Below are 18,927 nucleotides of genomic sequence, written 5' to 3' on the forward strand. Positions count from 1 at the left end.
AAAAATAGGCATGTTTGGGGGAATGATATTTATGAGTTTGTGCAATTTTTTGCAGATCCAAATAAAAATCCAGATCCAGTGACTTAAATTTTGTTTCATGAGGGGATTGTTAGGCCTTGGCGGAGATGTGTGCTGACATGACATGACATTTTTACTATTGAGACTCAGGGTCCAGATAAAATACAACACAATATGAATTAAATTACACACTGAAATCCTAAAAAGTGCTTTACTGAGAAGTTTTAAAAAGGAGTACTCGATTGAGTGCCATCCTAGTTTTTAAATGGTGCTCTTTGACAATACAGTGAGGATGTTTTAAAGGTTTAGTGTGTAGAATTTAGTGACATCTAGTGGTGAAGTGTCATGTTGCAGCTATCCCCTCACCTCTCCCTCCCCTTCCAAACATCAAAGAGAACCCGTGGAAGCCTTCAGTTTTCAGAAAAACTCAAAAGGAGTTTAGTTTGTCCAGTAAAAAACATGGCGGCCTCCGCAAAGAGAACCCACTCCAGAAGTATTTAAATGTTAAGGGCTCATTCTATGGTAAAGAAAACAACAATTCGTATGATTTAGATGATCACACACTAGTGACAACATCCGTAGGATTCCTTTATATTCAATTTCTGCCAATCGATCCCTTTCACCTAAATCTTCCACACTGGACCTTTAATGTTATTTTGAAAGCGCTGACAGGAAGTCATGTGGGGAGGCGCTTCACCTTGACGGCGGTGATGCTCGCTGCCTCAGCTCTGGAGGATGCAGCGGGGTGGATGGAGGAGGAGGCGGAGGTGAAAGACTGGAAGGAGGAGAACAGAAGGACCGGCCCGGGAGAGGACAGGGGGAGGATGCGGATCACGGTAGCTCGCCGGACAGCCTGTCCACCCACCACGGCTCGGCTCGTTTGACGTGAGGATGTGCGGAGGAAACAGCGCGGGCCTGCGGGTTGATGAGACACGGCGAGCGGAGGCAGCGAGAGCTTAACCGGGAGGGCGGTTAGACCTCCAGCGCTGGATATCCGTGTGGTCGCATAGTGTTTTCTTCTGAATAAGCTGTCAGAAAACCCGCAGTGGAAGCGCAGTGACCCCGTCCCCCTCGGCGGCTCAGCTGCCAGCATGAGTATAGCCGTCATTTTAGCATCGTCGCCACCGGTTCTCCTCCGCCCCGCTGCTGCAGAGCGGGCGTCAAAGTGAACGGAGTCAAAGCCAAACACACACACAGAGACAAACACAAGCTCTTCATCATGGAGGCGTCGTCGTTACGGGGCGCTCTGGTTATATTGTCGGCTATGTGCTGCCTCAGCTGCGGTCACTCGGCGCCGGAAGCCTCGGGCCTGCCTCGGGCCATCCGCGTGCCACTGCGGCAAGGCGCTCGCGCTGAACCGTTACTGCCGCTGCCGCCTGCCGCGGGGAGACACGCGGCGCGGCGCAGGAGAGGAGCGGCAGCGAGCGGCATCAGCTTCGTGGATATGATCGATAACCTGCGGGGGAAGTCCGGACAGGGATACTACGTGGAGATGGCCGTGGGTTCTCCTCCGCAGAAGGTAAAGGTTGCATATACACCATGATCAATATGGTGTCAAAAGCACGCTTCATATACGAATATAACCACGTGATGTGTCATTTATGTATCATTTTGTAATATAAAAAGGTTGCGCAATATGTGCTCATTGTCAGCAGATGTGTATGTGTGAACTGTGGCATGTGTGTGGAAGTGTTATAGGCCAATGTGTATTATTTATGTGAAACTGCAGGCTGCACAAAGCAAATCTCCCCAGGGACAATAAAGTTTATCTTATCGTATCTTATCTTATCTTATCTTATATTTTGCACTCTTACTGTATTTAAGATGAGATAGCCCTTCATTTGTCCCACAACAGAGAAACGTGCAGTGTTACACCAGCAATGAGGACAGTGAAAAATGGAGATCAGTAAAGTAATAATAAGTATAAGGTAAATAGTAAGTATAATAATGTATTCATTTCATTTTTGGATTTATTTGATTGGGACAGTGTTCATGAATCAACAGACAAAATGAAAATTTGCCAGAATTAGCCTTATGAGATCATTTTCATCTGTTGTTCTGAGCCACCTGAAATAAAATATAATTATCTATCTTATATAATTACACATGTCTATGGATAATTCATTACCATTATATATACCATCCAAGTTAACTGTGCAACAAACCCAATAACTAAAACACTACAACCGATAATAATAATATAAGATAATCCATAAATAAACACTGCTACCGCTAAAAACAAGCATGTAACCCATTATTAAAATACATTATAAAAATTTTAAAAATACATCCAAAAACGACAGATATGTAAATTAAATCACGTAAGATAAAGTGGAATGATTACACCTGACCCCATTTTTGGATTACAATTGATAAAAACCTGCTTTGAACATAGTCCGATTGTCCAATACTGTTGATGTCCTTGCAGTGACAGATGGCCTGTGTGTGCAAGTGTGTGAGTCTGTGTGTGTGTGAAAGTGAGAAAGAGGACTGAATGACACAGACAGATAATGGAACCATTAATTCTGTGGAGTGAAGAGTGCCAGCTGGGTGCAGCTGCGGTGTACAGGCTGGCACACAGAGGGCGATGGATAGAGTTGGGAGGGAGAAAGTGATGAGGTGGAAGAAGAGGAGAAGGAGGGGAGGACAAAGGTGACAGAGAGCGTGAAATGGAGAAATGAAATTAACAGCAGCAAAGAGAGACAACCGGGGAGGGCAACCAGGAGTGCATTAGAGCAAGTGTGGGAGACAGTGAGTCTGAGAGAGGTAGAGAGAAACCAAGAGTGTGTGACAGAGGGATGATGTGGGAGGTAGACTAGGGGCTATTAGGAGATGATGAGAGAGATGGAGGGCTCTAAGGTTAAAAATGGAGGTGTCACAAAGCCACTGAGACAGATGCTTCCTACAGTATATCAAGGAGGGAGACACCACAGTGACGACCAGCCAGTTGAGGACAATCAGCAAAGACAGACTAACCCCAACACAAGGTTTTTGAAGCTAAGGTGTCCTTTAACCAGGTGACAGCAGATATTCACCCTGCTGGAGGCTTGGGCATCATTTACACGTTTTTGATTTATTCTTTGTGCCAATATGTTAACAAAATTGAGATATGTATTATATCAAGCAATAGAACCCAAACGATTTATCTGTTGGCCAGTATGAACCTTTTGCAGATATGTTGGTGTCATTGTTTGCTGATATGCACTGTTATAAAAACTTTTATACTACAGTTATAAACAAAGTAAAAAAGCAATTAGGTAAAGATGTTTTTATATAAAATATGCATATTTTCTTAATTCAAGTTCTACATAATTGGTTGTATTTGTTATTTATTTAGATTTTTATTTAAGTTTATGGTTAAACTGTAAAATACCAAGCCTCAAATATATTTTTTTGTCACAAGGGTTTGATTACGACATCTTAGGAACCAGTCAATGTAAGCGTAAACATCCACGATTTTCACTGAGTGATGTTGCAACTTTTATTCCTTTGAACCGAGGTCAATTTTTCCAAGGTTTGCTTTCTGTGTACACTTCTAACCAATCAGAACGCATGTGGTTGACAATGGCACATTTTGAAGCTGTGCTAGAGCAATAGAGGAACACCTTTCTCTTCTGTCAAGAAACAGGCAACCAAACTCCTGTTGAAGAAAATGAATGAACCAAATGCCGACAACTGGGACTGTTTACAAACAAGCTTACTCAAATTACATTCTCAAGTAAAACTAGGGCTGCGAAGCAGCACTTTGCGGGCCTGAGCACTTGCGAACTCGGGACCTCATGTGGGGAGGGCAGTCTGAGATCGGGCGAAACAGCTCAGTGCTGCGTGCTTCACTTCCTGTGTCCGTCACGCAATGTCGAACCACGCCCACAAACCTCGCATTACGGTCCACGCCATCAAGGGCAGACCACACGGTGAAAATTGTATGTAAATCTAATTAAAGCTGTAAAACGAAGCTTACTTCCTGTTGCCAGTAGGTGGCGCTATTCCTACATACAGACTAATATATCTGTTCAGGTTGGGGCTCTGATGAAGCTGAGCCATTTGGGGCCGATTGGACATAAAAGTTAAAAAAAACGTCCTGTTTCATGGTGAATCAGTAGGTGGCGCTATGACCCTGAGTTAGTTTTGACATATGGAGATGTTAACCCTTTGATACACAACATGGGTCAAAAGTGACCCGGCTCAGTTTTTATTTTCTATATCTTTGCAGTGAAGGAATTTTATCATTCAGTATTTCAGGTATTCCCCAATTAACTTGTTAAGTTTGGAATAAAAATCATTTTTGTATCACTACCCTTCTAATGTACAAAATTGGTCAAAAATGACCCGTATTCTTCATGCACAAGTGTTTCTTTGCTATATTTTTTAAATTAAATGTAATTTTATCATTTAATATTCTAAATATTCATTAAACATCTTGTTTTTGATTTCCACAAATCATTATATCCCTTTTTCCTTTCTTACTTTATAAACAAACTTAAATTTTGTATTTCTACATCACTTTTACACACATGGTCAAAAATGACCCATACTGCATGTATTCACCACAAAACACCTACCATTCATTTCACAAAGCTGCTTTTGCACGTCTGATGCATGTAAGTCTTATTTTACAATCCATTACTAGTTAGAAAGATAAATATGTACAATACTAACTAGCTGTTAGCTAACTAGCTTCTTTTCTGGCTAGCTAATTATAGCTAGATCAACAAAATAAAACTCGAAATATAACAGTATACTTAATAGACTGATTGATATACATTTGAAAATATGCTTTAGATTTTCTTTATCCAGAGTGTTAGTAAGGCTGGTCGCAATTATTTCAGACTTACGGTTGACATGGTCATAGATATGCTGCATGAAGAACAGGATGAGAAGGATGAGGAGGAAATTCTTGGTCTTGATTCTGAGTCTGAAATCTCTGATGCTGAGAACTGAGACTATGTTCTAATCTACAGGATGAAGCTGGAGTTGTGGGTGTGTCTTGGAATCCAGCTCTCCGAAATGAAGAAGGCTCCTTTGATGACATATACAAAGACTTCTATGTCATCAAAGGAGCCTTCTCCTAAATGAAGAAGGAGGAATAAGCCATATTTTGAAAGCTTATTCTTCTTCCTTATAGAATAAAATAATATAGCAAAGAAACACCCAGCCATGCATGAAATAACACAGGAAATGAATACAGGTCATTTTTGACCCATGTTGTGCATTAGAAGGGGTTTGCATCGCTTGTGTATGAAGGGGTTAAGGCCGGGACTCTGATCATAGGCGAGTATTTTGTTGCTGATAGGACAATGCACAGTGGAGTTACAACAACTTAATTTTCACGCTGATCAGTAGGTAGTGCTATGACCCTGAGTTAATTTTGACATATGGAGCTGTTTAGGCCTGGACTGTGATTATAGGTGAACATTTTGGTGCTTATTGGACAATGCACAGTGGCGTTAAAAAATACTTCCTGTTTCATGACAAATCAGTAGATGGCGCTATGACCGAGTTAATATTGAGATATGGAGCTGTTCCATTGGAACTCTGATCATAGGTGAGTATTTTGGTCGTGATTGGACAATGCAGTGTAGTTTTTAAAAAACGTCCTTTTCACAGTGAATCATTAGGAGGCTCTATGACCATGAGTTATTATTGACAGATGGAACTGTTCAGGCGGGAAATCTGATCATGTGACAGAATTTTTGTGCTGATTGGACGATGCACAGTGGAGTTATGACAACTTTGTCTCCTTTGGCGAAGGATCAACCTTCACTGCACCTCAATGTTTACACGGTTTGAGGAAATGTCACAATTCTGACCATGAAGGTCGTATGACTTGTCTGAGCCAGTTGAGGACAATCAGCAAAGACAGACTAACCCTAACACAAGGTTTTTGAAGCTAAGGTGTCCTTTAACCAGGTGACAGCAGATATTCACCCTGCTGGAGGCTTGGGCATCATTTACATGTTTTTGATTTATTCTTTGTGCCAATATGTTAACAAAATTGAGATATGTATTATATCAAGCAATAGAACCCAAACATTTTATCTGTTGGCCAGTATGAACCTTTTGCAAATATGTTGGTGTCATTGTTTGCGATATGCACTGTTATAAAAACTTTTATACTACAGTTATAAACAAAGTAAAAAAGCAATTAGGTAAAGATGTTTTTATATAAAATATGCATATTTTCTTAATTCAAGTTCTACATAATTGGTTGTATTTGTTATTTATTTAGATTTTTATTTAGGTTTATGGTTAAACTGTAAAATGCCAAGCCTCAAATATATTTTTTTGTCATAAGGGTTTGATTACGACATCTTAGGAACCAGTCAATGTAAGCGTAAACATCCAAGATTTTCACTGAGTGATGTTGCAACTTTTATTCCTTAGAACCGAGGTCAATTTTTCCAAGGTTTGCTTTCTGTGTACACTTCTAACCAATCAGAACGCATGTGGTTGACAATGGCACATTTTGAAGCTGTGCTAGAGCAATAGAGGAACACCTTTCTCTTCTGTCAAGAAACAGGCAACCAAACTCCTGTTGAAGAAAATGAATGAACCAAATGCCGACAACTGGGACTGTTTACAAACAAGCTTACTCAAATTACATTCTCAAGTAAAACTAGGGCTGCGAGGCTCACAAGCACTTGCGAACTCGGGACCTTATGTGGGGATGGCAGTCTGAGATCGGGCGAAACAGCTCAGTGCTGCGTGCTTCACTTCCTGTGTCCGTCACGCAATGTCGAACCACGCCCACAAACCTCGCATTACGGTCCACGCCATCAAGGGCAGACCACACGGTGAAAATTGTATGTAAATCTAATTAAAGCTGTAAAACGAAGCTTACTTCCTGTTGCCAGTAGGTGGCGCTATTCCTACATACAGACTAATATATCTGTTCAGGTTGGGGCTCTGATGAAGCTGAGCCATTTGGGGCCGATTGGACATAAAAGTTAAAAAAAACGTCCTGTTTCATGGTGAATCAGTAGGTGGCGCTATGACCCCGAGTTAGTTTTGACATATGGAGATGTTAACCCTTTGATACACAACATGGGTCAAAAGTGACCCGGCTCAGTTTTTATTTTCTATATCTTTGCAGTGAAGGAAATGTATCATTCAGTATTTCAGGTATTCCCCAATTAACTTGTTTCACAAATCCTTATTTAAATTTTTCCTTTATTATGTTTGGAATAAAAATCATTTTTGTATCACTACCCTTCTAATGTACAAAATGGGTAAAAAATGAGCCGTATTCTTCATGCAGTGTTTATTTGCTATATTTTTTAAATTAAATGTAATTTTATCATTTAATATTCTAAATATTCATTAAACATCTTGTTTTTGATTTCCACAAATCATTATATCCCTTTTTACTTTCTTACTTTATAAACAAACTTAAATTTTGTATTTCTACATCACTTTTACACACATGGTCAAAAATGACCCATACTGCATGTATTCACCACAAAACACCTACCATTCATTTCACAAAGCTGCTTTTGCACGTCTGATGCATGTAAGTCTTATTTTACAATCCATTACTAGTTAGAAAGATAAATATGTACAATACTAACTAGCTGTTAGCTAACTAGCTTCTTTTCTGGCTAGCTAATTATAGCTAGATCAACAAAATAAAACTCGAAATATAACAGTATACTTAATAGACTGATTGATATACATTTGAAAATATGCTTTAGATTTTCTTTATCCAGAGTGTTAGTAAGGCTGGTCGCAATTATTTCAGACTTACGGTTGACATGGTCATAGATATGCTGCATGAAGAACAGGATGAGAAGGATGAGGAGGAAATTCTTGGTCTTGATTCTGAGTCTGAAATCTCTGATGCTGAGAACTGAGACTATGTTCTAATCTACAGGATGAAGCTGGAGTTGTGGGTGTGTCTTGGAATCCAGCTCTCCGAAATGAAGAAGGCTCCTTTGATGACATATACAAAGACTTCTATGTCATCAAAGGAGCCTTCTCCTAAATGAAGAAGGAGGAATAAGCCATATTTTGAAAGCTTATTCTTCTTCCTTATAGAATAAAATAATATAGCAAAGAAACACCCAGTCATGCATGAAATAACACAGGAAATGAATACAGGTCATTTTTGACCCATGTTGTGCATTAGAAGGGGTTTGCATCACTTGTGTATGAAGAGGTTAAGGCCGGGACGTCCTTTTCACAGTGAATCATTAGGAGGCACTATGACCATGAGTTATTATTGACAGATGGAACTGTTCAGGCGGGAAATCTGATCATGTGACAGAAGCTTTGTGCTGATTGGACGATGCACAGTGGAGTTATGACAACTTTGTCTCCTTTGGCGAAGGATCAACCTTCACTGCACCTCAATGTTTACACGGTTTGAGGAAATGTCACAATTCTGACCATGAAGGTCGTATGACTTGTCTGAGCTCATTTGAGCTGTATATTGTGAAGCAGCCAGGAGCAGTGCATCATAGTGTAAACCTTGTGTTTTGATGGGGACTCATCAAAATTTTACGCCACGCCATGGTCACACCGTGTGACAAAAATTCCAAAATCAAGGTAGTTTTAATCTCCACGTTCTTGAGATGACACTCTTTGAGATAAAACTAATTTGAGTGAAGTTTTAAGGGGTGCTGTGGAGCCATTTTGCCACGCCCAGTTCCAATTACTCCAGAATACATACATTTTCACCAGGCCTGACGCGCCCGCAAAATTTGGTGAGTTTTCGAGTATGTTCACAACGTCAAAAATTCGAAAAGCAATAGGGCCATCGGTGCTCTGGCCCTAACTGTGATCTGTAGCCGTACTTCTTCACACTGTCTGAATAGTCAGGCATGTCCAAATTTTTCTCAGAATTATTGGCTGTTTCATGCAATTCAGTTGTTTTGTCATTGATGTGCAAAGGCCTATATTTTTTTTTTCTTTGACAACATGAAGCCAAAGACTTTACCTGCAGTTTGATTCTCACACATGCATGATGCAGCGTCAGGTTCTCTGCAGAGGCACGTTCACAGCAGCAACAAATCCTCCACATTATTCAGGCAAGAGGTGGAGCAGCCGGGTGCAGCAGACAGAGGCAGGAAGTGACCTATTAATACAGCTGCAGAGATCCCGTGATTTTCTTGACAACACACATACACCGGTGTCAGCTCTTATCGCCCCAATCTCTTTGTTGGTGTCTTCTATGAGTGTTGCTCTGCTTTTTGACCCGGAGATATTGGTTTTCTTTTACTTTTTTTCATTTTTGTGTCTGTCGCGTGTTAGAAGCGTCATCGTATTGTATTCATAATATGAATGTAAGAATCTTATATTTAATGGATATCCAAGGTGTAAGTACCATATTCATTTCTATTGTCCTTATTAGCTTGAAGCCTGAAATAATAATCCATAAAATCAAAGGTTTTAGGCTGCAAAAATAAAGGTGAAAAAAAGCACACATAAAAAGCTTTTAGTTATTTCTTATGAACAAAATATTCACAAATGGATTTTTGGAATTAATTATAAAGCATCTGAGACTCAAAAGGTGAATCTGCTTTGTCCAGACCATGTGGATGTGGTTTGATCAGGTTTGATTGACTGTGCTTTGGCAAAATAAGCAAAAAACAAAACAATGACTTGGCTCACATTTAGATTTAAATGTTGCCCAATACCGATTGGATATATGTCACAACCTTTATAAAATGTCTATGGTCACAACACTGTTTTCCAGCTGAGCCCCATCCACCATGATAAAAGCAAGGGTAAAACCATAAATACAGTAATTTCTTATGTGAAAAACTGTTCTCTCTTTAGCAAATGATAATTTTGTGTTCATATTAAAAACATAGTAAAAGATGGAGTTGAAATCAGTGCGAAATTAGACGATTTAAAAGAGTATATTGATTTCTAATTTGTTTTGGAATTGTCAAAGAGGTCAGCCCCCTTTTACCTTATACCCAGCACACTGATCCTTAGGGAAACAGGGCCAAATGCACTGCAGATCTCAGACCTGTGCATATTAATCAGCACTAAAGTGCCTCATTGACATGATAACAATGTCTGTAACAACAATAATTTGCAGGCTCTTTGTATTGAAATTATCTAAATGTGTTTAAGGCTTCGGATAACACTGCATCCAGATGAATGCTGAAAGCTTTATATAAATAAGTAAATGTGTCTGCACATAATAGATACAGAGCGGCTTCAAAGCACTGTGATTCAGGAAGAGCAAAATGGCCTTGAACTTGAATTATTACGATAAGTGATAAAATGCCAACGCCTGTCAGGATGCAGCCTTGTCTCTGTGTGTGTTTGCGCGTGTGTGTGTATGTGGATAAAACTAAAAACAGATTTATCCTGTGCAGTCAGCAAAAAAATGTCCAGAGGAAAGTGTGGTGTGTGTAACTAGCATTATCACTTAGCACTGGTGTGAACAATACTTGAGACAGTTGCAATTCTGTGGACATTTAAAGAGCCAATCCATTATTGAACACCTTGCTCTATGGCTGCTGCTCTCTTTATCTGTTTGGGTGTTTCTGTGCCACTCGTGTCTTACGTGTCTTTCCTCTTTCCATCTGTTTCCTTTGCCAGTGTGTTGGTGGGTTTTTTTCTTTTCTTTAACTGTGATCAGGAATCTTTAATTTAAACAACAACCACAACGTTGCTAGCTAGAGCCATATGCATAAAAATGTAATTGAACAGTTGATGAATGGGACACAGTTATATTAAGTAGTGTCATTCAATACATCTGTCTTGTCTTCTGCCATTGTGCTCCATTTACACATTCACTGTTTGGACTGATTGTGCAAAATATGATACTCACATGGAGATGCAGATAGGAGAGGAGGAGATGGGAGAAAAGGGGGAGTAAGAGGTGCAACCTAAGAAGAGTGGAGGGCTAGAGAGGAGAAAGAGCAGGGATGCTGAAGGACATGTAGGGCAACAGGAAAATGCCACAGGACACTAGAGGGAAAGAGAAATAGATTGACTATGATATGAAAAATTTAAACAGTGAGAGATGACACTGACAACAGGCCTCCAACAAATAGCCCGAACCTTTAAAAAAAGGTTGAATTAATCAATAACACACATAAAACGCAGAGACAATTGTTTTACAAATGGCCAAGTCTGTCTGAGAGGGAGCAGTTACAGATTTCACTTTGGCTTCGGAGATTGAGCGTAATCAAATTCACAGTGTCAGCCAAGCATCAGTTTTACAAATCTATTGATTTCTGCAAAAAAGTACACTGCATATGTTTAAATAATTCCTCTGTGTCTCTCTCATTCTCTCTCCACCTTATTAGCTGAACATATTGGTGGATACAGGAAGCAGTAACTTTGCTGTCGGGGCGGCTGCACATCCCTTTCTGCACAGATACTACCATCGCTCACTGTGAGTAGAAACGCATGTAAAAGTATACAAACAGCCACAATTATTTTTTCCATCACTAAATTCATTTTTATGGAAAAGTTCAAACAGAACATTTATTATTTTTTAACTGTAGCATTCTTTGCAGATTCTTTTTTTGTGTACTAAAATTATTTACGATACAATACTTGCTGATGGTTAATTTCTTTCTACTTTATTTTATTATTGAGAAAACCCAAAGATGGAAACATGAATAGATGCTTTTTAATATGGTCATTTACCTGTTTTCCTTTTTTCACTGGAATACCACAACTGTTCAGAATTTGTTAATTTGACCTGACAGCGAGGTGACAGAGCGCCTCAATTGTCGGTGCATTTGTGACATCAAACATGACGCACCAGAGGAAAAATACAGAAAGGCAAACTCCTCTACTGGCAATGGGAAAGGAGTCAATTGCCTTTTTTAAACGGATTTACCTTTGTTTAAAAAACCTGTGTAAACCCACTAACTTTGTTTTACAAGAGGTATTATTTCTCAATCACCATTTTCTCACCTCCAACTCTTTTCTTCCTCTCTATTGTCTTCTAAATCCATTCACAGCTCCAGCTCATACAATGACCTCGGAAGGAGCGTGTACGTTCCTTACACCCAAGGCCGCTGGGAAGGGGAGCTGGGCACTGACCTAGTCTCTGTCCCACATGGCCCCAACGCCAGCCTGCGTGCCAACATTGCTGCAATCACCCAGTCAGATCGCTTCTTCATCAACGGATCCAACTGGGAGGGAATCCTGGGACTGGCCTACGCTGACATAGCCCGGGTGAGAGCAGCAACCCAACATGGATAATCAATTCCAAGCATTGCTGATCCTGTTGTCTTTGCTAACAGCTGATGTGCAGTTAAATTCTGTATTTTACAATGATACAACTGCTTGCATGTGTATGAGACGTGCTATTATTAGAGCGATTTGTGACAATTCCCATGTCCAGCAGAACGCGCATGCCTTCCTGTGTACACCAGCACGCGTATGCATACGTGAGTGGTCACTTGATATGCATTTTCAGGCGTGTTAGCATGGATGGGGATTAAAACTGATACAGAGGCTAAACTTGTGTGGACAGAAATTGTTTGAAAACACAGTTTTAGTAGTATCTGGCAAGGGGGGCAGCAGGAAGGACAGGGAGAGAAACAGTATTTACTAGTATGGATCCAGTCAGAGACTGATGGAGGAGAGCATCTCTCCATTCTATAATCATGGACTATATGAGATCACTGGACAATAAGATGGACGAGCTAGCAGCCAAGATGAGGAATCTTGAGGGACTTCGGTGAGCGTAATGTTTCACAGAGAGTCATGGCAACAGGAAGATACTCCAGGTGCCATCACTACCATCTACGGCTTTCAGGAACGTGTCTGCAGCCCATACATTGAACCTTTTGCCTTATGTCCATATCACATTGCAGGGGAGGTCTCACGCGCCATCTTGCTTTATGTTTGCATCCGCTTCTCTGTTAACCCAGCAACTGTGTGTAATGTCATCTGCTCTGTTACTGCAAGACTCTAGACCCTCCACCACAGCGCTTTCTTCATGATCGTCAACTGGGCAAGAGTCTCCCCACTTTCACTCAGTTTGTGGACTGCACTTCCTGAGGAGACTGAAACTGTGACCTGCTATATGCTCATGTTAATGGGGCCTGGATATTCTACCTCACACATTTGCATTTGGGCACTTTTTTCATTCCATGTACTCTGAATATTATTATTCATAATTTATAGTAATTTTACTTGTTTCACTGTTTTTCTTCCTCTTTCCTAAATGCTTATTGTGCTTTAACAAAACAATTATTCAGTGGGCAACAGTGATGTTTTTCTGATTCTGTTCTTGTGAAAGATATAAAATATAAAAGTATATTAGGAAGAATGTGGGGGTGAGAGGGTAGGAGGTTGAGAGCTAGATATCAGATCCATATTAAGCTCTTGTCCAAAAGGATAATGGTGCTTACGTTAACTGTCAGCTGTGGAAATGGGAAGATTTACAAAACTAATGCTTTGCTAGTGTTAAAAGTTTTGATATTCATTATGCCTCTGTAGCAGTAATTTGTTACTGTACATATTTGCTAACATTACTTCTCTCCAGCATACCAAACATAGGCAGTTAGAATAGTTTCAAAGGTGTTGTTCATTAAGTCTCCTGTGAATGATCGAGACAGTGAAATAGGGTAGCCCCTATGAGCCCTGAGCTTGTTAAAAAGCTACAGAGAATACTTCATCTCCTTTTTTGTAGCTTCCTGAATATCTAATCTGGTGTAAGAGGATGATACTGTTATGATGATACTACTATGCTATAATGACATTGGATCTAGGGATGGACATAGAATACAGTTCTTGAATAATTCAAACATCTGACATCTGAAGAATTTGATAAGGAAAATAACACTTTATTTTGCACTTTATAAGAATATGTTATTTTAGAGGAGAGATTTGAAGCTGACGCTATAAACAGCAGCTTGGTTAAGCTATTCAGAAGTAAATCATCCTATCATCACCCTTTCTGTTTCTCTCCAGCCTGATGAGACATTGGAGCCTTTCTTTGACTCTCTGGTTCGTCAGACCCCTGTCCCCAACCTCTTCTCTCTCCAGCTGTGTGGAGCTGGCTACACCCAAAACGACTTCCTCGGCAGCGCTACTGTTGGTGGCAGCATGGTGAGACACACACACACACACACACATGCACATGCACATACAGCATCCAGTATCATATTTGAATATTTCCCCTTTGTGCTCACAGATCATCGGTGGAGTGGACAAATCACTGCACGTAGGAGAGCTTTGGTACACTCCTATCCGCAGGGAATGGTATTATGAGGTCATCATCGTACGTATTGAGGTTAATGGGCAGGACCTCAACATGGACTGTAAAGAGGTGAGATGTGACTGATATGAATTATTTAACGGTCATTCATTGATTTCATCCAAGAGATTTGTAACTTGTGACTATTTCTCTGTCTTTGACAGTACAACTATGATAAGAGTATTGTAGACAGTGGCACCACCAACCTTCGGCTGCCTAGAAAAGTCTTCCAGGCTGCAGTCAAGGCTATTGAAGCTGCCTCTTCGGTCAGTCCTTACAGTAACATACAGACCTTTTTCGCTCTGTCAATATTAAGTAATTGATCATTATTTGGGATCTTTAAATGAATCTGTCTTCCTGCCTCTGTATTTCAGACTGAACAGTTTCCCTCTGGATTCTGGCTGGGGGAGCAGCTGGTATGTTGGCAGGTCGGCACTACACCCTGGCACATCTTCCCAGTTATCTCCCTATACCTGATGAGTGAAAACCGCAACCAGTCCTTCCGGATCTCCATCCTACCGCAGGTAATATACACAATAGCTGCTTTCAGACATGCACTGAATTTAGGATAATTTCAGGGGATGATCTGGAGTTCAGTGTTAGTTGCAGTGGACAGGAGTTTCACTTGCCAGGCCCAAAATCTGGATGAAGTCCGGGTGAGCCCAATGAAAATACAGCAAGATATTGTCAGACGGATTCACTGCGAGAAAGTGGGGCATTAATGTTTTTAACACACAACGGATTACAAAACTGAAAAAACAAAACAAAAAGAAAACAAATATCCGAGGATGAAAAAGATTTACCATATATTACCATACACACTTTTAGAGTTTCAGGGGTAAACAGCGTTGCAGCTCAATCCAATACAATTGAAGTAAATAGTAAATGGTTTCACCAGGCCCGGTCTCCCTACATTAAAAGTTTGGGTCATTTGATTATTATTTGAATTTTGATTTATCAATTAGATTATGTCGATAATCCTTTTGAGTTGTGTGTTGTATTATTTTAAAGCAAGTATGAGTTAACAGGTTATTTTGTTCTGTTTGTGATGTTGCTTTGTTTGGATGTTGTTTTGCCAGGTATGTTGGGTCAGATCAGCAGGTCAATCAGGAAGAGTGAGAGCAGGTTTGCACGACCAGGCTTCGGAGAAAGGAGGGGCTTTATCTTCTGTATTTTTGCAGATGGATTGAATTGTGAGGTCAGCAGTAGGCCAGAGTCCTAACTTGGTCGTGTGTTCGTCAAGTTGAGTGTGGTTTCTGTACTTGTCTTTCGGTTGAGCTCACCCTATACTTACCAGCGCAGGTGGTAGGTTCCAGGCAGGTGAGGCTATAAAGGTAAATGCCAGTCGTGAAGAAAGTAAAGAAGGAAGGAGAGAGGAGTTAGCAGCTTGCTTGAGGCCGCCAATATTTATTGTTTTCTTCCCTTTTCTTTCTCTAGTATGATTTAGTTTTGTTGGATTCCCTACGGTTCATTTCGTCTTCTACCTTTTTGTTGATAAAATGCATTTTATTTCACCTACTCCTGCCTAAGGCTCTGCTTCTTTAGTATTCCATTTTTGCAGTGCCAAATAACATCCTCCACCCCATCTGGGGTTGTGGCACTACAGTGACCACTTCTTCCAACTTAAAAAAACAGAAAAAAATAGAAAATGCCTTCATACTGCTCCTGTGGTGTCATTCAAGTGCTTCACAGTTGTCTATTGTTACATATGTTTGAATAAGTTGTCACCATTTACTTAAATTGTATTGGATTTGGCTGCAACACTGTTTACCCCTGAAACTCGAAACACTTCACCCACCTCTCCATCGGCATAGTGGTGAGTAGATAATAAGTGATCATCTTTTCATCTTTGGGTGAACTATCGCTTTAAGAAAGGTGCTATATAAGTGGCGTCTACAACCATTTAATGATTTATTCATAAAAATAAAAATATTTTTAATACAATCCTGTTCATAATTTAGCACAACATACACACAATACACTACAGTGTGAGAGTCGTATTCTAGTCGTTACACTAATACCGCTAAGGACTTCAACAAGAGTATGTGTTTGTGACTCCTCTCAAATCCAACCGCCCTCTGATCCTTTTCTCTTTCTGTTCATCTTTAGCAATACCTGAGGCCAGTAGAGGATGTGGCTTCAGCCCAAGAGGACTGCTATAAATTTGCCGTTTCCCAGTCGAGCACTGGAACAGTGATGGGGGCTGTCATCATGGAGGGCTTTTACGTGGTCTTTGACCGTGAGAAGAAGAGAATTGGCTTTGCTGTTAGCACTTGCCATGGTGAGGAGGATAGTAAGGAGGGATGATGAGGGGACGAGTAACAGAATGAAAAAAAGTTGGCTTGTGTGAAAAAATAAACATGAATACAGAATTATAGATGACCTGGGATAGAGGGACTAATAAAAGGCTATGAAATATAAAGTTGAAAAAGTATCTAAGTTGATCTTTGTGTTTGTAAAATACCTTTAATCCCATTCTCCCACTTCTAGTGCACGATGAGTTTCGCACAGCCTCTGTGGAGGGCCCATTCCACGGCGTTGACCTGGAGGACTGCGGCTACAACATCCCTCAGACGGACGAGTCCACTCTCATGACCATCGCCTACATCATGGCCGGAATCTGTGCTCTCTTCATGCTGCCGCTGTGTCTCATGGTGTGCCAGTGGCGCTTCGCCCGTTGCCTCCACCCACACGGGGACTTTGCTGATGACATATCGCTCCTAAAGTGAAGGGGGAGAAGAAGGGAACAAAACTGGTCATAGAGACCTTAACTTGAAACACAGGAGAGAAATGGATCTTGGGAACAGGGGATGTATGACAAGTGGGTTCTGTTGAAGGAGAGCTTTGAAAAGGTTTTTCAGGAATATAATATATAAAGTATAGAAAATGCTGAGTGACAGTATGTGAGGATCCACAACTGACCTCAAGCATTGGCGTCAACTTTGCCTGTTTGAGCCACCTATGCAGATCTGCATGGTTAGAAGAACAGAATGGTGAAAATTGAGTCAAATGTGAAATAAAACAATTATGTCTTTATTATAAATAGTGTATAAATAGACCACAGGGAAGAATTGGATTTGGAATTTTGAAAGATTTATCTCAGCATTGCAGAACTCCACACAGAGTGATATGGGAGCAAAAACCTAATTTACAAACATGGCTAAATGAACTGGATGTGACCGAATACGACAATGTGAAACCATCAGTTATGATGGATGGTATGATTTGAACATTTAGTTTATAGATCTTTTCTTTGTGGCATATGAGTGAATGAAACAAGTTGATAAGTGTGAGCATGCCTGTAAGTGTGCACAGCTGTACTGTAATTGAAGAGTATACAGAAAGATTTAATGAAAATTAAGACAAAAAAACGATACTAGCATCTATGAAGTTAAACTATTTTGCAAATGCCAGCAAAGAATTCTGCAAGCAAATCAAGTAAGCATAAAGAGGCTAATGTATGGAAGTATCAGATTGTTACAGCATTTACTGCATAAAATCAGTTTTATGATACTACTGAACAGAGTCAGCATCAGATGTCACCTTTTCTTCTTATATTGATATCTTAAATCTATTGTACAGAATGCATTCCAGGTCTTCTGTTTTGCGCAGACACACACACACACACACACAAAATACACATTGCTTACCAAACTGCTGCACCATCTGATTTGCATATGTAACAACATCACTCATTAACTTAATAGGGCTTCTTTCACAGACACAAACAACCTAACTCAACACATCTTTCAATGGGGACCATACACAGAATGCTTGGACCAGGAAACCAGCCCAAAGTATGTTATAACACTAAAGAACTATATGTATGTCTACAAGCGACAGTTTGTGATGTGTCTCAGCAAGCTGTAAATAGAAAAACTCAGAACTGTATATTTATCTGTCAGGCGCTGGCAGCACTGTTCAACCAATAAAGTAATTATTGTAACTGTCAAATGTCATTTCATTTTCTGCACAAAACATTAAGCACAAACGCAAAATCATACCCTCATACACGTTCAATCTGTGTCAGTGTCTTACTCCTTAAATTTCATGTAATGTTCGAAATTATTTAATGCTATTACATGGTTTGAATAATAATGGCTTTGATTCCACAATGAAACACTTTTAAATCTATCTTATTTTTGTTATCTAATTCCTAAAATGTTACTATATTATTTAAAACAAATTTTGTTCATCATATCTCGATACAGTTTTCAAATGGGCCGGCCAAAGAAAAAAACTTGTAATATTATATTGATATAATGATGTAATAAACTAGAAAGTTCCTCCCTAGAAATTTTGAATGTGTGCAGCGTGCTTCCGCCGGGTCCAGAGACTGTTTCATCATTCCCAAGACATCAAAGATTCCTTTGATCTATGACCACGGACACTGTCAGTCGTTCCTTTGCTGTTTTTCGCAATTTATAAGCGAACCCTTTGGCAAAAGTCTTAGAATAGACGGATCACGCCATTCCCGACCGAGCCGCACGTCTTGATGTATTATTTGTTGTGCATGTGCGACAAAAACTGCGGGAGAAGTAGCGGGACGAAATTTATTGAGAAGTCAGAATAATAAGAGGTATGGGGAATAATAATATATGTGCATTAATGAATGCATAACACATAATGACTTAATACAACTGTAATATCCAAATTATCAGAGATGTTCATCGTCTAACATGTTTGAGAACTTTGCAAGAACGTTTCTAATGGAATTTTTACAGTTA

At 40.0% G+C, this 18,927-nt stretch overlaps 1 protein-coding gene across 1 annotated transcript; it reads left to right on the top strand.

The window, feature by feature from the left end:
* The first annotated feature begins 1,224 nt into the window (after nt 1-1,224).
* Nucleotides 1,225-18,154, top strand: bace1 (beta-secretase 1). The gene is made up of 9 exons (XM_035155373.2): nt 1,225-1,537; nt 11,286-11,374; nt 11,952-12,168; nt 13,915-14,052; nt 14,138-14,272; nt 14,365-14,466; nt 14,575-14,724; nt 16,310-16,481; nt 16,691-18,154. Exons 1-9 carry the CDS (start codon nt 1,238-1,240, stop codon nt 16,927-16,929), a joined length of 1,542 nt encoding a protein of 513 aa, XP_035011264.1. The 5' UTR covers nt 1,225-1,237; the 3' UTR covers nt 16,930-18,154.
* Nucleotides 18,155-18,927: the final 773 nt, after the last annotated feature.

Source organism: Hippoglossus stenolepis, chromosome 4 (assembly GCF_022539355.2).
Source record: "Hippoglossus stenolepis isolate QCI-W04-F060 chromosome 4, HSTE1.2, whole genome shotgun sequence".
Taxonomy (NCBI): Eukaryota; Metazoa; Chordata; class Actinopteri; order Pleuronectiformes; family Pleuronectidae; genus Hippoglossus; species Hippoglossus stenolepis.

Bases quoted from the DNA above. Each gene is read 5' to 3' on its own strand.
- bace1 (XM_035155373.2), top strand. From the start codon at position 1,238: ATGGAGGCGTCGTCGTTACGGGGCGCTCTGGTTATATTGTCGGCTATG. The intron at 14,053-14,137 runs GTGAGACACACA...TTGTGCTCACAG, and splicing joins CTACTGTTGGTGGCAGCATG to ATCATCGGTGGAGTGGACAA. The intron at 14,725-16,309 runs GTAATATACACA...GTTCATCTTTAG, and splicing joins GGATCTCCATCCTACCGCAG to CAATACCTGAGGCCAGTAGA.